This window comes from Portunus trituberculatus, chromosome 18 (assembly GCF_017591435.1).
Source record: "Portunus trituberculatus isolate SZX2019 chromosome 18, ASM1759143v1, whole genome shotgun sequence".
NCBI classification, from domain to species: domain Eukaryota; kingdom Metazoa; phylum Arthropoda; class Malacostraca; order Decapoda; family Portunidae; genus Portunus; species Portunus trituberculatus.
In genome coordinates, this window is record NC_059272.1 from 14,734,723 (window position 1) to 14,754,735 (window position 20,013).

Genomic DNA, 20,013 nt, shown 5'->3' on the forward strand with positions numbered 1-20,013 from the left:
AACGCCTTCTCCTGCATCAGAGAAACGACGCCCTCCTTGCCCAGAGTGGCTGTGTTCAGGCTGTGGTTGGCCGCCCCACGCACACCACTGGATCCGCTCACCGCAGTGGTACTTGTCATGACGTCTTTCATCACTGCAGCATTTTGTTCCCCATGATTGGTGGCCAAGCCCACGGCGCTGACGGTGGAGCCGTTGATTACAAGGCTGCCTTCCTCTGCAGTCGGGAACACGTCCACTGAACTGGACACTGCTTGGACAACAGAAGTTTTCTCCCCCTTGTCGGTGATCGTACTCACGTCCAGAGTCTTGGAGGTGGACTCAGACAGAGTGGCGCTGTCCATCTTGCCCTCCACGGTCTTGAGTTGAACCGTACTGCTGGAGCTTCCCTTCGTGTTGCCCATGTTTACACTGATGGTGGTGACGTCCACAGGGTCTCCAGGACGCTTGCTGTCTTCTGGGGCTGCGTCACTTGAGATCTCACTTTCATTATCTGAAGGTGGGGGTTTGGAAGGGGAAGTCAGTGGGGCCAGTGGAGGTTCCTTGAGCGGCTGCTGCTCGTCAGGGTCTATCTCAGTGCGTAGATGCTCACCCGTGGCACGCCCACCTCCTATTCTTACAGGCACGCTCCCACCCCACAGCATTACAAGTATAAGAAGAAAAATAGACCGCATTTGTGACGGAGAAAATAAAATTGATAAAGTGAGGCAGTTAAAAAGAAAATACAGCATTCTTGGCTCTTTCTCCGGATAGCCTGATGTCCACCTGACGCCCTGCGGAGCAGTGCACGTAGCTCACACGTCCACGTGGCTGTGGGTAGCCAAGGAGGGAGAGTGACAGCGGTTTTGATGCAAAAGAGTAAAAGTTGTGCCGCTGTGAGACACCAGTCCGTATTTGTTGTTGTCCGCATGAATCTTATTATCTGTACAGTACAATGATAAAAATAGAAGATTTTAGTGAAAGTTAAGTCATGTCAACATAATGAACAAATACAATAGATTAATAAGTGTAGCTATGCTCACTTGGTGAAGCAAAGACTTACACTAATGCTACCGCCATAAATTGATATACTTCTTTAGAGTGTAGAATCTTCCGTGCATCACCAGTGGTTCCGCGGTAAGGTGTTGCACTTGTGGCCGAAAGGTTGCGAGTTCGATCCGTGCACATGGCAGGTGCTTTGACCAGTGAAATGGTGGCTTCCCAGCGGCAGCCATCACCGTGCAGCATTCTTTACTACAGCGTTGTATGACCTCACGTGACGACGACAAAACAATACTCCTCACTCACCGATACGACTACAGGGAACCACGTGTCTACGCCAGTAAACATCCTCACTGAAAGTAAGAGTGAAGTGGGAGACGGGGGCGGAAGTTGTATGGATTACCTGAGAAAATGAGAAAAGGAAAGAACACTGAAACAAAAATTATACAAACATTTAGTTGCACATGCTACAGCAACGTTAAAACAACCGGAATCCCAAAGACGAATAGACCTGTTATGCAAAAGGTAAGAAAATTATAGTATCCAAGATATTTGACAACTATTCCATCATTATACGCCAAACATTCGATGAGAAAATGAAACATTCAAAGTTGTGAGCCATGAGGGAGTCTGCGTTCCTTGCGTGACCTTTGCAAGTAGGAGTGGGAGGAGGTGGAGTAAGAGTAAGGCAGTGTCAGTGTGAGCTTCGTTCCATCTCACCACAGCCACTCGTCCGTGTCAAGCTCCTTCCCCTCAACAGAAAACACCGCAAAACTCGACCATAAAACATTACACGTGATACACGAAGCGATGAAGTTCTCTGTGAGGCAAAGACGCTACTGGTCACTAATGGATGAGTGAGAGATAAACAAATGTAAGAGGCGAGAGAGACAACAGGTGAAAAAGTGACAGAGCGGTCAACAACCGCCGCTGATTCGTAAACAGACATCACTCAGTCTGTACAGTCATAATGTGGTAACTTTCCAATAGTTGACTCATGTGGTGCCTCGTGAGGAATGCTCGGGGGAGAGGAGGGTGATCGGGAGTGAATTCTCGAAATAATCGATAAACATCTTAACGTCTCTACTCATTTGGTGTGACCGTCAAAATTCACTTTCATTCGTCCACGTCCCTGTCGCTTTCATTCACGCAAAATACAGTACGATTATGCACCAGCAATATTTGGAAGAAGAATGCCAGCGTCACAACAACCGACGTGTCAAGTAAACACTATTCTCGTTATTTCAAATGTCACATTCTCGGTAGTTAAATCTTAATTGATTATGCCACTCTCATAGTAGCAGCTGCGATTCCGTATTCTTTTCACCTTTATTCATTTCTTTCCTTACCTCAGTAACAGTATTATTAAATGCAGTGTGCTTACATTGTCACACACACTCTTTACGCTGACTGACAAGATTCATACCAAGTGCCGTTCATTCCTTCTGCTCCCTCACTACTTGGGCTGCTATGGATCCTACTCTTGTAGCTCAACGTAGCAACACTTCCAACTCCTAGCCTACAACATCGATTGCCCTTACCACTACTAACACAACAGTACCAGGTAAAAAGTCCTTATACTACTACTACTACTACTACTACTACTACTACTAGAATGAATACCATGCTGGATTACCCTCTGCACTTCCCCGGGAGCAACACAACACTACCTTGGGCACAGACGGGAATGTCCTTGGCTGTGGTGCTTGTGGCTCTCATGGTGTTGGTGCTGAGCTGTTGTGGTGCTGCTGCTCTCTTCCTGGCAGCCTGCTGTGGGAACCGGAGGAGAGACACCGTGGCCGAGAGTGGAGACTCCCGCTGGTTGCCTGGAATAGGTCTCATTGACTACGTCCCCGTTTCCAACAGGTGAGGCATTGAAGGATCATATCACACGTGTCCAGGTGTGATGATTGTTCCCCGTGTGTGCTACAGGTGAGACTGTATCCAGGTAATGTCCAGCAGGTGAAGTAGTTGTTGTTTCAATATCCAGCAGGTGAAGTAGTCATTGTTCCCATGTCTAGCATGTGAAATAGTCACTGTTTCCGTGTCCAGCAGACAAAACACAAGCCCCGCAACTCTTCCTCCATCATTCTGTCCTATTCTGACAGTCACCTAACCGTATCCTCTCGTCTCGTCTTTCCAGGTCGTCGGTTCGGGTGTCTCTCTTGTTGTCTGACAGCATGCAGGACCTGGAGGGAGGCGCAGACGAGTCTCACACACCTGCCATCAGTTCCAGTCATGTCCCCCACCAGTCGCCGTCACTCTCACAGCAGTACAGGGCAGGTGCCTCGGCATCTGCTCAGCATCTTTACACTGCTGCTGCTTTGCCTGAAAAGGAAGTTCGTGTCTCACATTCATCACAAGCTTTCCCATCGAGTTCCTTCTCCCAAGCGTCCATGAACTCTTTAGAATACAACAAAGATCAAGAGTTTAGCGAAGAAGACTCTAAAGCAACTCTTGAGACAGAGCAGCAAGCCAAGTCCTCCCTTGAGCCCCAGTCACCAACCACGCCACTGCATCTATCAACACCCACTACGCCTTTGTCAGCTTTAAGAGTACCTCATCATGGTTCCTTGTCCTCACTGCCATTTGTTTCCTCACCAACGTCTGGGGATTATTTTACTGTTATCAACACTGGCAAAAATAGTAATGCATCATCATCAGCACCACAACCACTAGCACCTCCACCACCATCAGCATCATCACCACCACTAGCACCTCCACCATCATCATCAATATCATCACCACCACTAGCACCTCAACCACCATCATACACACCACCACCACCACCATCAACATCACCACCATCATCATCACCACCACCACCAATAGCACCTCCACCACCATCATCAACACCACCAAAATCACTACCACCACCACCACCACTACTAGCACCTCCACCACCATCACTACCAGAACAGCACACTGACTCTGTCTCGTTAAAGACTCTCATGTCGCCGACTCAGTCAGAAAGGTGGTCCATCCTTCCTCGCCTGGGACACCCTGTCAATAGAAACAAGTGAGACGATTCTTATCCTAGATGCTGAGGATCCATACTCATCATGGCGGAAAATGAAATGTTTTGGTGTTATTTATACAATGTCCATGTGAATAATATACTACTTTCATACTTAACCCCTTGAGTATCTTGACACGTTTCCATATTCATTCTGGTTACAATCTTCAGCTTCAGAATATGTGGAAGGATTAAAATAGTGAAGACTGTGGCTATTAATCTTCTGACTTTCATAGACTCTTCCTAATGTCAATAAAATGGTCTAATTGTACACACATCTCAAGGTAAAAATGTGTCCCAGTTTTGAAGAAGTTAAACAAATTCTTCACTTTGAAGCTCTTCGAGGGCGCTTGTAAACCATTTGTGGGTCTGCCTATCGGTATATCCTGTTGAGGATTTGCTGGGTTCCATGTGGTAACTCTTTGTGACAATGCTCTGACCTAACAAGCCACAGAAACCCGGAGAAAAAATAACACGTAGTGGCAGTGTTTCCGAGGAGTTCCTGGCACTGTCTGTTCGTTGTTGGGCAGCGGGTCTAGAATCAGACTCTGGAGACGCACACTACTGCCTGAGAACACGTAACCACTGCAGTTTTTTTTTCTTTCATACTTTATACATCAGTTAAATAAAGAAGAATGCTTTTTACCACAGGAATATGACACACCATTCCTGTTTGATTTCTGTCCTCTATATATTTCTTTTATTATATAACGTTTGAAATTGACTGAATGAGTTAGTGATAGCAGTAGCCCATCATTCTAAGAAAAAACTGACACTGCACGAATGGGAACAAGTCAAGTTGGTTCAGGAGTAAGGTAAATAATAGTTTGCATCACTGTGCCTTTCCGTATAACGGAGGCTATTCGTTTTTTTTTTTTTTTTTTTTTTTTTGTTCAAGGAAAGTTGGGTGAAGAGATTTAAGAGTGGGTATAGAAGAAGAAAACAGTCAGAAAATGAAGGAAAGATGAAGATATACAGATCGTGGGCAGTCCACGCTGCTATTTTTCAAAATCTGTTGCGAAGTGTAGTGTCTATTCGTGACGCACAGCATAGGAGGAAATACCGCTGACCAAGGAACAGGCGATGTATTCTTCCTCTGACTCACTATGCGCCATTTGTGCCTTTACTGGAACAGCTCTCTTCCACATAAAGAGAAAAATATAAAGTTTAGTTATTCATTTAAAACACCACAAAGAAAATTAATATGAGCAACATACTTTTAGTACCTTGTTCAGGGAACATATTTCCATGCCACTGTCTACAAATCTATAGATGCGAGAATAAGACTTAGTATATGTTAAACACCAACGTTTTCTATGAAGAGTTGTGAGACGAAAGTGAGACCGATAACTGTAAAATTTGTAAAATATTCTACTGTTCACAGAAATTCTCCAACTTCTAATAATCTGTGAGTTAATGGCTGACGCAAACAAATATTCTTTTCTGTTCTTTTCAAATCAGTAATCTGTCTCACTCAATAAGAACGTTAATCAATATACAGTAATATGTTAATTATACCAAGTAAAGATGCATAAACCCTCTACATCCAACAAACAGCGCTGCAACCCTCCTTCTAAATAAACTCCATACAAATGTATACGATTCTGATCAATTTTCCTAGTCTCTGCTTGCTTAACCCTTTACTCTATTTATTTGAGTCCTTAAATCAATACACACATACCAATCAGTAATGAATGTAGCAAAACCCAATGGCAATCTGGCTACAGGTTTGGCATAACCAGGGCAAAATAATCCGATGTAGAATGAAATGCGATGAAATTGATGAGGAAGATGCGATGGGAAATACATCAGGTGTAATGTCATAACTATGTGTGTGTGTGTGTGTGTGTGTGTGTGTGTGACCTTTGAGGATCCGGAAGGATGAGCAAGGCTGCTGAATATGGAAGTGCAGACAGCGGTATTTTATGGCTCTGAAAAGTCTTCACAATTGCAGTATAAGCATTGCCGTTACCAATGCCTTAGTTCATTTATTTATCTTGTTTTTACTATTTTATTTTCTTTCAATAAGCTACGGTACAATCAAAACTTGTCTGCCGTTCTTACCAGAGGGACCGTTGCCAAACACCATCGATCAATAAGCAGCTCGTACTGTACGTACGTATACTCCCTGTACAACGAAATTGTGTTGTAGAAATCTCATAAAACAGCATGATTACACTCCACAAGTCAGAAAACGTTGTGGTGAGAAATTATTTCCAGATTGTATCAAAATGAACTAAAGCTGTAAATGATTATAGCAAAAATGTGTCAATGGCAACCTCAGCTTGGCAGAGGTTGTGAGCGCTCGACGCGCCTCGCCTGACGACGCCAGTCTTCCTTTGCTCACATATTCAGTAGGAAGTAAGGAGAGCGGTTGGAGAGCGACGAGGTGTATATCTGGGATGGAACAAGTGGAATTGAATTACGTTTTAACTTATCTGCATACGTGACGGCCCATTCATAGTTTGAAATCTTAGAACGCTGATCACCACAAATCGTACTTGTGTAAGGAATGTTAATTAGAGAGTGGTAATAATAATAGATTGCAATTTTTCTCAGCATCACATTTGTATTGATTAATCCAGAACCAAATGTGGAAGTGAAAACGTTTTAGGTGTAAGGTGGACGCAGACACTGGAGGAAGATGTGGTGCATCTTGGCAATAGCAGTGGTGGTGGCGCTGACTCCTCCCTGCCAAGGCTTCAATGTAGGTGAGTCCCGCTATTGTGAATTTGTTGGCGTTTCCTACACTACAGTTTAATGGCATCTTCATTTGTAAAATAATACAAGTTATATTTATGGCGTAAGTGTCATACATAATAAGATGGCACATGCAACGCAAATAAACATGCACTCATGCTCACACTCATGAAAGGTGCGGGTGGCTCATGCGTTCCTCCGCCCAGTTGTGTGGTGGGATCCTGGGAAAAGATCTCACCCTTTCCATTAATGTGAGTGCCGCAGCTCTTGGCTGACTGATTCACTAATATAAAGTTCAGTATATGCATATTTAATTATTTATTTTCTTTTATTTTTCACTTTCAAAGCTGGTATCTCTGTGTGTTATGACAGTGGAAAGCATGACAAGATGGGTGGGACTCATGTTACATTGTAACTTACCACTAACGTAAACTTGTTTCTCTCTCTCTCTCTCTCTCTCTCTCTCTCTCTCTCTCTCTTAGATGCAAGACAAAAATTGTTTGAAGAAAACAAACTTAACAAAACACTCATCATCAAATGTGAGAACTGAGGAAGATTTGGGCCTTCTGCCATATAGTGCAGTCATGTAACCTAAATTCTATCTGATATGAGAACTTTGATGTAACCAAGACGTTAACCAGTGCCACTGTTGCTCCGTGTCCTTGCAGCAATCAACTCTTAAATTGAAGGGAGAAGCTGATTATTGGGTGTGGCGAAACCTTGGAAGTACGTAGACAGTGAAATGTATTGTGTAGCTGTTAAACTGTCGCACCAGAAGTATTAGATGAAAACAAAATGCATCCCATAATGTTTCATAATAGTATACGTTTCCTTAAATGAATACGGGGAGGAAGGGGAAGATGTCAACGGAAGGTATGGGATAGGAAAGAGCTAGCATTAGTCGTATGTATAAGAATGCCCAAATCAGTCTGCCGTAGTTCCATAACCAAATCTCTAATAGAAAATGGGAATCATTGCGTACAGTACCCAATAAATATTAGATCCAACGGGACAATTAAATGCATGAGATAATTATAACTTCGTAGTCAGGAAAAGATATATAGATACTGAACAAAAATATGGAATGCTGGGTTACTGGGGTCACTTGGATGGTCGCACGGCAGATCAATACACGTGGGTTAGTCATCCTTCAGAGTGAAACGAAAGATCTTCGCCTCATACAGATTTATTCCATTACATTAAGACACATAGTTTTCAGGATAGTGTATTCGAAGGTGTAAGTAGTCCAGCACTGACGCTACTACGCTAACATCCTACCGTCATTTAGTGACTGTTGAGCCCTGGACAGTCAGAGAGAGAGAGAGAGAGAGAGAGAGAGAGAGAGAGAGAGAGAGAGAGAAAATATATTCAGATTCTTTGGCCTTGAAGAGCTGGCAGCCTACGGCCACGCTGGGCAACACAGTGGTACATACCATAGTCTTAGTAAACTAGAGGATAAAAAAAAAAGTACTAATGTTTCAAATAGAAGAAAAAAAAAACACGGAGAATACGAATAATTTATAAATAAGTGGGAAGAGTAATGACAAGGTATGGCAACTTTAGCAGATCTTGCCGTCTTCAACCTGAGTGGGTGAAAGGAAACCTGTTGCTTGTGTGTCAGCTATGGCGTTGTTCATAAAGTTTGGGAGGATGTTAAAGCAGAACAAACGATAGACACCTGCTGGCCTGCTAGGTGGCGGAATAGGGGAAGGAAAGTAGGGTTACCGGGTTGAGGTAGATGTGGGTGTGTCACTGTTTCCATGGAGAGGATCATTGTTTCCAGTCTGACATCGTCCTTGCAATTTTTCCTGTTTTTCCACCTCCGAATAATGATTAATGCATACATCTATCTTTCACGTGCGTTTCTTATTTTATTATTATTAGCTATATATCTTGAGGCTGGTCCAATGAGCCTCCCTACTATTACAGAATGTTACTTACTGAATACTGAAGTGACCTCTGCTCCACTTCCCGCTTCACAGTTGATTTATTATTACAGACTACAGACTCAGAGCACCATCTCTCTCTCTCTCTCTCTCTCTCTCTCTCTCTCTCTCTCTCTCTCTCAACGCGTGTATAAGTAAGTGTTTAAGAGTCTTCATTGCGTGATAGTATCATGTCATTTTTTTTCTCATGCAATTTGAGCGCCGGTGAGGAGCGTGGCAGGCAGGGCTGTCACTCTAAAATTTTCATTTCTTTCTCCCTACCACTCGTGCACATTTTTTCCTTCACCTACCACTCGTGAACATTTTCCCCTACTTTCACCTACGGCAATCCCAAAATTCTTTTTATGTGCATGTATATATTACTGTGAAAAAAAAAACGTATTTATACTTTTTGCAGTTTTATTCTTTTACTATAAAAGAAAAAAAACTTTGTTATCGAAAAATTAACTTTCCTTCGGTATAATATCCAATCCACCAAACCAAAAAAAGTCTTATATAATTTTTTTTTTCACATGTATAAATGAAAATAATTATATTACTAAGTCCTCAGAGGTAATTCAAGCACTTGAGATCTGATGGGAAGCACAACAGCCGAGCCCCCATATCCTTTCAAGTCAGGAAACCGACTGGCTGGTGAAGTTTTCGAATCCGAAACAAACTCGCGTGACGTGTCTCTGCTGGGTTCCGGCCTTGTCTAATACGTATACGCATCATGGCAGACTGGACGATGTACGCGGGAACAAGCGATTGACTCGTCCTAATGGAGCGCCTCGCCACATTGGACCATACTCCCACATGTTGCGTCAGATATATATATATATATATATATATATATATATATATATATATATATATATATATATATATATATATATATATATATATATTATTATTATTATTATTATTATAATAATTCATATTTCACAAACTGTAATGAGTGTCCAGACAAATATGTTAAAAAAAAAACATTCCCCTACATATTGTCAATAAACTCTAGTTTCCCTTACAAATTGCTATTTTCCCCGTAGGTATCCCCTATCCCCTACATAAGGCTAAAATCACCTACTGTAGGGGATTTCCCCTACGAGTGGCAGCCTAGCTTGCTTGGACTGGCAGTGCGCGCTCGACTCTGGTGTGGTTAGCACATGGGAACCATTACACATCCCTTCTTGAGTTAAAGATAGGTCACTGAATTCTGAGAGAACTACGAACGGTTGGCTGTGTCATGAGATCGGTAGCCACACGATCGCAGGTGAACCACACTTACTGTCAGCCAGTATGTGTAAGAGTATGACTCATTTGGGAGTTAAGGTTCACGATGCACTAAGGAAGCTAAAGATATTTAACCCTTAAGCATGACTGAGACCACTCGCACACCATCGGAACAAAGAGGTCACAACTCACAACCACGAAATTTGCATCCCGTACCTACTTATCGTCAGATTAACGGTGGCTGCACATTACAATATGTAGGTAATTACAGTACAGCTGCCTTGCTGCTTCCAGGACTCGACCAAAAAAGCTATAAGTGATCCATATCCAATCAAAGACACTATAGATGTTGTACATACATTCCTTTGACCTAGCACAGGCTTCCTCGGCTATGAGAATTTAGCGTACTTACGGTACTTTGGCCATTCACTACCCCACGAAGACGATGTCACGTCACGTGTGTGCGTGTGTATGTGTGTGTGTGTGTGTTCTCCGTGACCGTGTACTCGCTGCATGGTGAGGTTCTTTGATATATCTTGTTGGCAATTTATCAATGGCAATTGCACTAAGAAGATGGGGAAGGTTTAACTATGTACGGTTTGGATAATATTAAACTATATTTGGACCGTGATCCCATTCACTGTCACAGGTTAGAGCTTGGTACCGACTTACCATGCCAACACTTCCTGAACCACTGCCAGCTCGCGTCTCTCGCCTCTCGGCGGATATATGGCAAAAGAGACTAATCTCTTCAGTACCATATGCCGCATTTTCAAATTCATAATGCTTACTATGTAACGATTTTTCACAGCTTCAGAAACTTACGTGGGGATTAGAATAATAAAGACTGGCCATTAATCTTTCGATCTCCATAGACCTTTCTAATGCAAATAAAATCGTCTCATCATACCCAAAAATCAAAGTAAAAATGCTTCCCCAGCATTGAAGGATTTAAGGGGATTTTGCTTTTTTTTTTTCCGGGTAAGAACTTTAAACCAGTCATATACTAATCTCTCGTGTACTTTCAACTTTTCTGTCAGCTACGCGAAAGAAGGAAGGAATGAGGATGAAGCACAGATGGGAAAGACTTACGCGTTTTGCTCACTGGCTTGCGCTAATTCCAAGAAAATTAATTGTAGAGTTCCTTTCAAATACAAGTAAGACCTTACTAATATAATGAAATCTTCTGCAAGAAAGTTTAACAGGTATGTTTGCAAAGCAAAGAGAGATACATGAATCTTTCAGAGTGGGAACATAACTACATAATTTGTAATAAAAACGCAAAGCTTACTGTACTTAGAATATTTATTTTTGAAGTGAATGTTTCTTAGAGAGGATTAGCTAGGTAGGATGGCATCGCAAAGTGAATGCCTGACTGAACTTAGCTAGAAACAAGTAGTAGCTACTGTCTTTTCAGATCTAAATTCTTTAATGCACCTCACCTTCATTACAGAAACTTTGTCTATCTATATTTTTCTCTATCAGTCTGTCTATTAATCAATGTATGAATTTATCTATGTCTGTTTTTTTTTCATTATTATTAGAGAAAGTGTCTATTTATCTATAGTATTTATTTTTATTATCTATCTATATATTTATGTTTGTCAATTTTAGAAACCAAACCCCTGCTGATATGTGCCTATATTTAGATGCACAGGAATTAAGAACTACTCTATTTGAAACTATTTTCTTATATTTATGATACAGTTTACATGTTAGTAAGTATGTATATTGTGGTCATTCATCTTATTAATGGAGGGAAATTTCTTTCAGGTGTAAAGGGAACTAAGTGTAACCTGGAAATTTCCAAGGGAGATATCAATGACCCCTGTGAGTCACTATATGGTGCTGTATGTGGAGGAACTCACTGCATCTGCCCTCCTGGCACCTTTGAGGACAAGACTTTGTTACGCTGTAATAAAAACCGTCCAGGAGGGTCCCAAGGTGGAAACAATCGTGGAGCAGTGGATGACCTTGGCCTTCCCTTGGATTATGAGCCTAATAAACCAGCTCCTGCCCCAGCACCACCCAAACCAAAGCCTCCCCAGCAGCCCCAACCTGGTTACAACCCCAACCAGCCTGGCTACAACCCCAACCAGCCCGGCTACAACCCCAACCAGCCCGGCTACAATCCCAACCAACCAGGCTACAATCCCAACCAGCCTGGCTACAACCCCAACCAGCCTGGCTACAACCCCAACCAACCTGGTTACAACCCCAACCAGCCCGGCTACAACCCCAACCATCCTGGTGGTACCCATGGCAAAACTCATGGAAAAGGTTAGTAAGGCTTTTCCTTCCAAGTATCCTCCAAGAAATGCACAACAAAGTGCCTTGGTTTTTTTTTTTTTTTTGTAGCATTCATCAGCATTGGCTGAATAATGTAAGATTCACACAGTACTTTGTGATTGGTCTGCAGTATCTATTTTTTATGTGGCTTTGAGTTTCTTGTCAAGTAGCATACTTAAAATTATTAATTGCTGTTTTGCAGGATTTGTGATTGATAAAGGCACTGTATACTTTGAAATTTTCAGATGAAAATATGGGAGAAGAAGTTGGAGGAGGTGTGGGTGGCTTGATATTTCTTCTCATTATGGGCGGTCTCATCTACTTCTGCTGCTGCAGAGGAGGAAAGCATAAGTAAGTTTATTTTTCCTTAGAGAGAGGAAATTTCTAAACCCATAATGTATGTGACATTTGATATTGTCTTTCAAATTTGTAAATCAAAAGCTTAATAAGTATCCACTACTTTAAGAATGTCATGGTCATTATTAAAGAGACCTAGTCTACTCTATGCACTATGATGCTTCTTCCCAAGATCAAATCTTTCACCTACTTAACTAATTACTTTTTTTATATAGCGTTCATTATTTTAATGGGAGACTCATAGATAAGAATAAGAAATAAGTTAACCAAACTTAATTTCAGACAAGTTATGAACAGGTTCCAGGGACTTCCCTTCATGAACAGGGGTCAGCAGGCTGCCCCTGGTGGAGCAGTGCCCATGCAGAGTACCATGGTGCAGCAAGATCCTAACTTCAGCTCCCAGCACACCTATGTGCCACCTGATGCCCAGCAGCCTCCACCAGGACAGTACCCTCCACCAGCAGGTATGTATGATGATTCATAGTTTGCTTTCTTAGCTTGACATGATTCTCAAAATAATAGAAGTTTCTTGATTAGCTTTCTGTGCATCGCTACCTTCCCTTTGATCGTCAAAGCACAAGGGAGTGTGCCTAGGCACTGTTTGACTGAATTTAGTAGACAATTAACAAATTGTTTAAATATGAATACAGTTTTTTATGCAATACACCAAATTCTAATATTAGTTGCAAACATCATGGTAAATATAGTATGAGTATGCTTATTTTTTCCATAGTATTTGACTGAGCATGTCACCATTCAAAAAAATTCATTTCCTATTTAAGTCAGTCAAACACAATTGTCATTCATCTTACATAGCATTATGTGGCTCTTTGTTCAACAGTTGTGTTGGGGGGTTGTCATAACTCAAATGATCAAAGGACTTCTGTTAAACTATAATGAAATTCATCTAAGAATACTCCTTTGCTTTTTCAGCTTATATATCATGATTAATGACTTATTCAAAGTAACTTGATTAAATATTGAATTAAATCCATAAGAAAGTCCATCATACCCTTGCACCTTACACATCTATCATAAATTGCTGCTTACCACACCTTCAAGCAGGAATGTTCTGCTTATCTCATATTGTCAGTCGGGGGAAGCTAAGCATGTGATTTTACAGGTGGTGTCCAGTAAGACCTCAGTATATTATGAAGTCTGTTTATTGGACTAGAGAACTTATCAGACTAAAATTCTAGTGCAGTACTGAAAAGTGTGATATAACTAAAGGTGGTCCTGATTTCCTTTCTTGTTCTTGCTGCTTTTCTTATCACTGCTTCATGATTATGGCAGATGCTCACTAACAGTTCACAATCACAAAATATTTCAGTCCTAACCATCTAGTCACACAAAGTTCCTAGTTCACTGTATGCTAAAACATCCTTTTGCTCATGTCTCACTCACTCAGTTTGGGCCTTGCTTCCTTAGCATTCCATGCACTGCCTAAGGTCTTATAGCCATCATGCATTTTTCTGCTGTCTATCAAGCCTAATGTTTGCCTTATCAGGAAATGTCCACAATAAGAAGAGGATATCTGGCCACCACTAATGACAGATTAATTTGAGCTCCAATAAATCCAATATACTGAGGAATTTCTGTAACCTTTCTTTTTTTCTTTGGGATTTTAATTTGTATTCTGTTGATACAACCCTCTCTATGATGGTTGTAGGTGTATACCCAGCACCTTATGGACCACAGCCTGGGTATGCACCTTACCCCCCTCAAGGTATGTTGTCACTATCTCCATTTTCTTGTAGTTTTGGATTACCACTCTTAATTTACGTACAAAAAATAAACAGACAAAAAAAGTATTGAATACCAAATAAATGAGTATGGTATCTCCAGTATGGTAATCATTTGCTATTTGGTGTGTGGTGCAGGAAGAATTGATTATCACATTGTAAATGCAGAAAATCACCTAATGTAGAGAAGACTTATTTTTTACATTACAGTTCCACCTGTACTTTTAGTATGAAATCCATGTCAGTATGGAAAGATGATTTTGTTTGGGAGATTGAATTAATTGATTTATTCTTATTTTACTTGCTTTTTATTTTATGGTATGTGGCATATTAGAAATTTGCCTCACAGCTGAATGACAAAGAGAATCTCATTTCTGTATAACTTGCATGTCACTATACAGTTTGCATGTTATCATGAAACATCAAGGTTATAGTCTTTTCCAACACCATGAAGAATTAAGATTTGCTGATGAATTGTTTGCTCGTATCAGAAAATTTTTTGAAGAGGAAGATAAGTTGACAATGTTTGTAGCAGAATAAATAAAGAATTCATATTAAGTGGCTTGCTAATGGTTTTACAATATTGAAATTTGAGGTATTAAAAATAAAATTCTGCATTTACTAACAACTTCCTTACACTTGCTTGTGGTCTTCTTATGGTGTTCCTTAGAAAATTGTAAACACTTACTAATGTAGAAAATAACAGCATGGTTAGTACATGAGGTGTCTGGGCTTGCTTCACCATGTCCTCCATGTCTTGCTAACAATCTTACTAACAAACTATCAGGTGGAGGGCCCCCTATGCAGCCTTACCCTCCGCAGCCTTACCCACCTTCTGCAGCACCTTACGTGGCCCCCGGTCCGCCTGAAGGTAGTGTATATGTAATGAAAACATACACAGAAAGTGCTTTTTAAATTCATAATAATTTTCATGATTCAGTGCAGATTCACTTTGCTCATATAGTGTAGTGTATGTAGTGTGTCTTGATACCCCATTCAGGTTGTCACTTCTAAAGGAAGCAATATTACTATCTTTGTAGCATTAACAAAAAGAAATAGAGTGGTTTCCCTTTGGTGAGAAAAGCATTTTGAAATGTGATTTGAGGCTTGCACAATAATATCAAAACCAATGATTTAGATTTTTCACTAGGCACATTGATGGCTTCTAAGGAATCAACTAAGTGGCAGCTGTGTTGAAGTAAGAACTGTAATGCCAGACAGAATAATTGCAAATAGGGAATAGAGCTCTGCAAGCAAAGATGATAATGTGAGCTCTTCACGCTTCATTGAGGTGATCTTGTCTGTTCCTGGAAAACACTGAGATGCCTGGTGTCTTATGGCAACATTTTTTCACAGTATTACTCTATTGTGTAAACCTCAATGTTTTACAATGCCTGTTCTCAGTACAAACAAACCACATAATTCTAGTTCATAAAAGCCTTTGTATTTTCAGTATTTTCAAATGAAAAATATGAATTTACTAAATTTTGAAAATGTGTATTTTGTATTTATGTATATAGAAAAAGCCAAAAAAATTATAAACAATCAAAACTGTGTAACCTCAGCATTTGTTACTTATAGTTTGCCTGAAGGATGGACACTATATGTACTCTTTTGTAAACGTGCATGAATTTAGCAAGGTACATACTGTGCCGTGGTATTTGCCTATGTGTACAACGTGTTTCTACAATGAACCTTCACCCAAACAGGCTACGCTCCACCTGGCCAACAGCCTCCACCCTACACCCAGCAGTACCAGCCCAATGCTCCACCACCCATGTAGACCCACTGCCTCAGCCACCTGTAATGTTGGTACCAGTAGTCTTTTTACCGGTATTGGTCTGGCCTGCCTCATAGCCTTTATGTAGTGACTTATACTTATTGAAACCTTGCTACTGGTTTACTTAAGGTAATACTTGAAGTTTTGAGGTAAAGCATACTTTTGAGAAAAAAAATGTTAACAGCTTAAACATTTGTGGCCATCAGCTTGAGTGCATGCTTATATTATATTTAGTTTTTGTTACTTGTGAAGTCTTGAGATGTTAGTACTTTTTATGGCAAATCTGTGAGACAAGGTTTCCTTAAATTTCTAAATCAATAATGTAGACTATACTGGCTGCCATGGCAACATTTAAATGCACTAATATGCTTGACTGTCTCAATCACAATGATGCAACAAAACTGTCTTGTTTAGGAATTTACTTGAGAAAGCTTTATTCATCTTTATCACTGTTTTCGTTGTAACAAACAAAAGATGACAACAAAATTGTGGTCATAATTGTAGCATTCAAAAAGGGAAGATGAAATCATCATAGGTGAATTAATGGAACTAAATATATAAGTAAATAAGTGTTGATTGCTGTCTTTCAATCTTTAATTCTATTTAATTATAATATTTTCTTAACAATCTCATTAAGGTGTTTTATTAGAAGATGACCCATTTACATAATGTTATTATAACATTATGACATTACTGCTACTTAAGTCACCATTGCCTAATACACATTTGATAAATTTTCTAGGATAAAATTATTCCTTGTTTATTTTGAGTCTGTTCAAGATGTTAGCCAGATGTTGGTATTTATGATACTGCAATGTTGTTTTCACACTTCAAGACAAGACTAAAAAACACTCATTTTCATTCATAAATACATAGCTGTTAGTGTCTACCTCTGACAGAACATATGGTGAATAATGGACATGTGACAGGTTTAACAGAGCTTTGCTACTATGTGCAGTTTTAAAATGTATGAATCAGTGTAACAGTCTACCCTGCAATGTTCCTGTAGCTTACAGTCTGTGTGCCATTCATGAAAATTTCCTGTCAAAATACTCATCATATCATCAGCATATTTGTCACTGCTTACTGTGACTGGCTACTCTATGATATGTTTTATATACAATTAACTTCAGGAAATTTTATTTGCATAATATTTACGTGATCTCAGAAAGTTATTATGTATGTCATGTTACTTGATGTTAATGTTTTACTGAACACTATGTATTTTCATAGAATTAAATCTTTTGAATATTTGGTATGACTCATTTTATCAGGGGAGAGATCATGGATTGCAGTGTGTGAAATGGAATTTTCAAAACAGATAAGTTTTCAAAATACTTGTAACAAAAATAATCCTAAGAATCTAATTTCTTGTATCTTTCAGTATATCTGGTGCTCTAGTAATAACAAAATACCTCATATATATGGATTGTAAACATGCATATACCTATAGACTTATGTGTGTGTGTGTGTGTGTGTTTCACTGTTTGATCTGCTGCAGTCTCTGATGAGACAGCCAGACGTTACCCTACGGAACGAGCTCAGAGCCCATTATTTCCGATCTTCGGATAGGCCTGAGACCAGACACACAACACACACCGGGACAACAAGGTCACAACTCCTCGATTTACATCCCGTACCTACTCAATGCTAGGTGAACAGGGGCTACATGTGAAAGGAGACACACCCAAATATCTCCACCCGGCCGGGGAATTGAACCCCGGTCCTCTGGGTTGTGAAGCCAGCGCTCTAACCACTGAGCTACCGGGAATGTGTGTGTGTGTGTGTGTGTCCCCACATTTGGTGATATCCAGCTTAGCTTTAAAATCTTGAATATGTATTCCTTGCATGGATTTCTGTGAGAAAACATAGTATAACTTTTGGAATGTTATGAAAATGGCATAGCATGTACTATTGTATAAGTACATTCCATGGCATGTAAGACTCAACAAATACCAAGTGTATTGGTGAGGCTGAGTAATTATCATGAACAGCTGGAGTTAGAAGATGTGACATCTGGTGGTGATGGATAAGTACAACCTGGAAAGTGATTTCCATATCTGAATTGTTTCCTGTCCATGCACATTTCATTTTGGTAAACAGATTCCTGATAAAATGAGTCCAATCACAGTGTTATATATATTATGAGCCACAGTCCACAGAAAACATGGAATACACCACAGAGTGTCTGTTACACTTACATAACAAGGCACAAGTGCTTCAGCATCTACTGAACAACTAGTGCATCACTTTTAGTCTTGTATTTTCATCTGTGTTTTCACACAAAATATTTTATAATAAAGGTTTACAATTTGTAACATTCACCTTTGTCATTCCTTAAAGTAGCATATTAATTTAATACAGTATGTGATTTTTCTTATTCATCTCACCAATGATGACATTTTTTTCCTCAGGTTTGTACATATTTTTGCTTCCATACTTACAGGATAACTGTAAGAACACATATGGATAGTAAAAAAACTGATGTTTATAATATTGACTTTTATTTAGTAAATAAACATGGTTTGTAAATACTGCTAACGTATACACAGCTCCAACTTTTCAAACATATCAAGTAAATTTACCATATTTGTATATTTGGTAAAGAAAAAATATTTAGAGGAATAAATGAAAACAGAACATTTTGACTGCAAAAGCAGTAACTGAAAATGCTGTGGCCATGTGTCTAATATTTGGAAGATAATTCTGGACACTGTTACCATAATTAATACTATGAATGTCTTTTTTTCTTTGGTGATTTAATTCACATTCTCTTCATAAATATGCATATGCCTACGGATCCAAATAAGCTTATCTTTGTAGCCTTGGATTATCGTAAAATAATTACGTACGATATTAATCCACACACAACTAACTTGCATCACAACTGAGTTTTCTACCTACAAGACTTATCAGACGACGGACCGGCATGGACGCAGACAGTACAGACTGGATGGAATTCTCAATTCTTATCGGGAGTGAGGCACACCAACTACACAAACTAAGCTCTATTTGAATGTCACTTCCTTAACGACGTAAATAAAATTCACAAGCTAAAAGATGAACAAAAATTTACTTGAAAATCACTTTGTAATGCAAATAATGACTTACACCACCTATATATCTGAAATGACCAGCTGGTCTACTGGTAAGCATCTTTGGTTCATAACCATGGTAGAGTGGGATTCAAGGAGTCACATGCAGGAGTGCATGGGTTCAAATCCTGGCCACATTCCGACTGTAGGTAGGGCTTCCTTACTTGGAGTAACAGTTCCCTAGTGGTTGGGCTTTCAGATAGGAGATACCCCAAAAAGTACCTCCTTTAGCCCATAGAATTCCCATGAAAAGCTCCCATGGTAGAGAGAGAGAGAGAGAGAGAGAAACTGAGGCCTTGGGATTGAATCTTGAGTCCAGTAGAGAATAATACCATTGCCTTCTCTCACAACTATGGAAACCAGATGTTACAGTGGCCATGTCCCGCAGCATGATACCCACCACAGGCTCAAAGGTCATTGAGACGGGAGTGGCGAGGCCATACACAGTAATAGTGTATACTTCCAATTACTTTCTCTTGGGCTGTGGCTCTTGTTCACCCAGCAGTGGTGAAAAGATACAGTGTATAAGGTGAGTAGTTGTACTCTTGCCTCAAAGCAGAGGCTGATGGATAGGAATTCTAGTCTCTCGTGTTTGTATGAATGTGTGTATAATTCCTTTGCGAGACCATCGTTGGTTTACACCACACCCTATAATCCTATAATAGGATGCATGTACAAAAAATAAGTAAAAAATTCTAAGTGAAATTTCAATACAGTGGTACTTCGACACACGATCGCCCTAACATACAATTTTTTTTATATATGACGAAAAGTTTTATTTAATTTACGCCTTGAAATATGATGATATTTTTAAGATATGATTAGCCATCGGTAGGTGGCGCAGCGATCGCTCGGCTACCCACGTCCACCTGAGCATTCAGCCCGCGTTGTGTATCGT

General features: G+C 40.0%; 2 protein-coding genes across 8 annotated transcripts; both read left to right on the plus strand.

The window, feature by feature from the left end:
* The first annotated feature begins 1,089 nt into the window (after positions 1-1,089).
* On the plus strand, positions 1,090-4,637 carry LOC123505476 (pollen-specific leucine-rich repeat extensin-like protein 3). The gene is made up of 2 exons (XM_045256816.1): positions 1,090-2,844; positions 3,122-4,637. The coding sequence occupies exons 1-2, from the start codon at positions 2,594-2,596 to the stop codon at positions 3,999-4,001; spliced, it is 1,131 nt and encodes a 376-aa protein (XP_045112751.1). The 5' UTR covers positions 1,090-2,593; the 3' UTR covers positions 4,002-4,637.
* Positions 4,638-6,282: 1,645 nt separating this feature from the next.
* On the plus strand, positions 6,283-17,273 carry LOC123505478 (calcium-binding protein P-like). Of its 7 annotated transcripts, none has more exons than XM_045256819.1 (8): positions 6,283-6,383; positions 6,554-6,705; positions 11,626-12,132; positions 12,387-12,492; positions 12,781-12,962; positions 14,168-14,224; positions 15,028-15,111; positions 15,950-17,273. In XM_045256819.1, the coding sequence occupies exons 2-8, from the start codon at positions 6,639-6,641 to the stop codon at positions 16,021-16,023; spliced, it is 1,077 nt and encodes a 358-aa protein (XP_045112754.1). In that variant the 5' UTR covers positions 6,283-6,383; positions 6,554-6,638; the 3' UTR covers positions 16,024-17,273. The 7 variants fall into 7 exon arrangements, with proteins under 7 accessions (XP_045112754.1, XP_045112755.1, XP_045112753.1 ...); XM_045256820.1 differs by having other exon boundaries at positions 6,289-6,355; XM_045256818.1 differs by having other exon boundaries at positions 6,296-6,705.
* Positions 17,274-20,013: the final 2,740 nt, after the last annotated feature.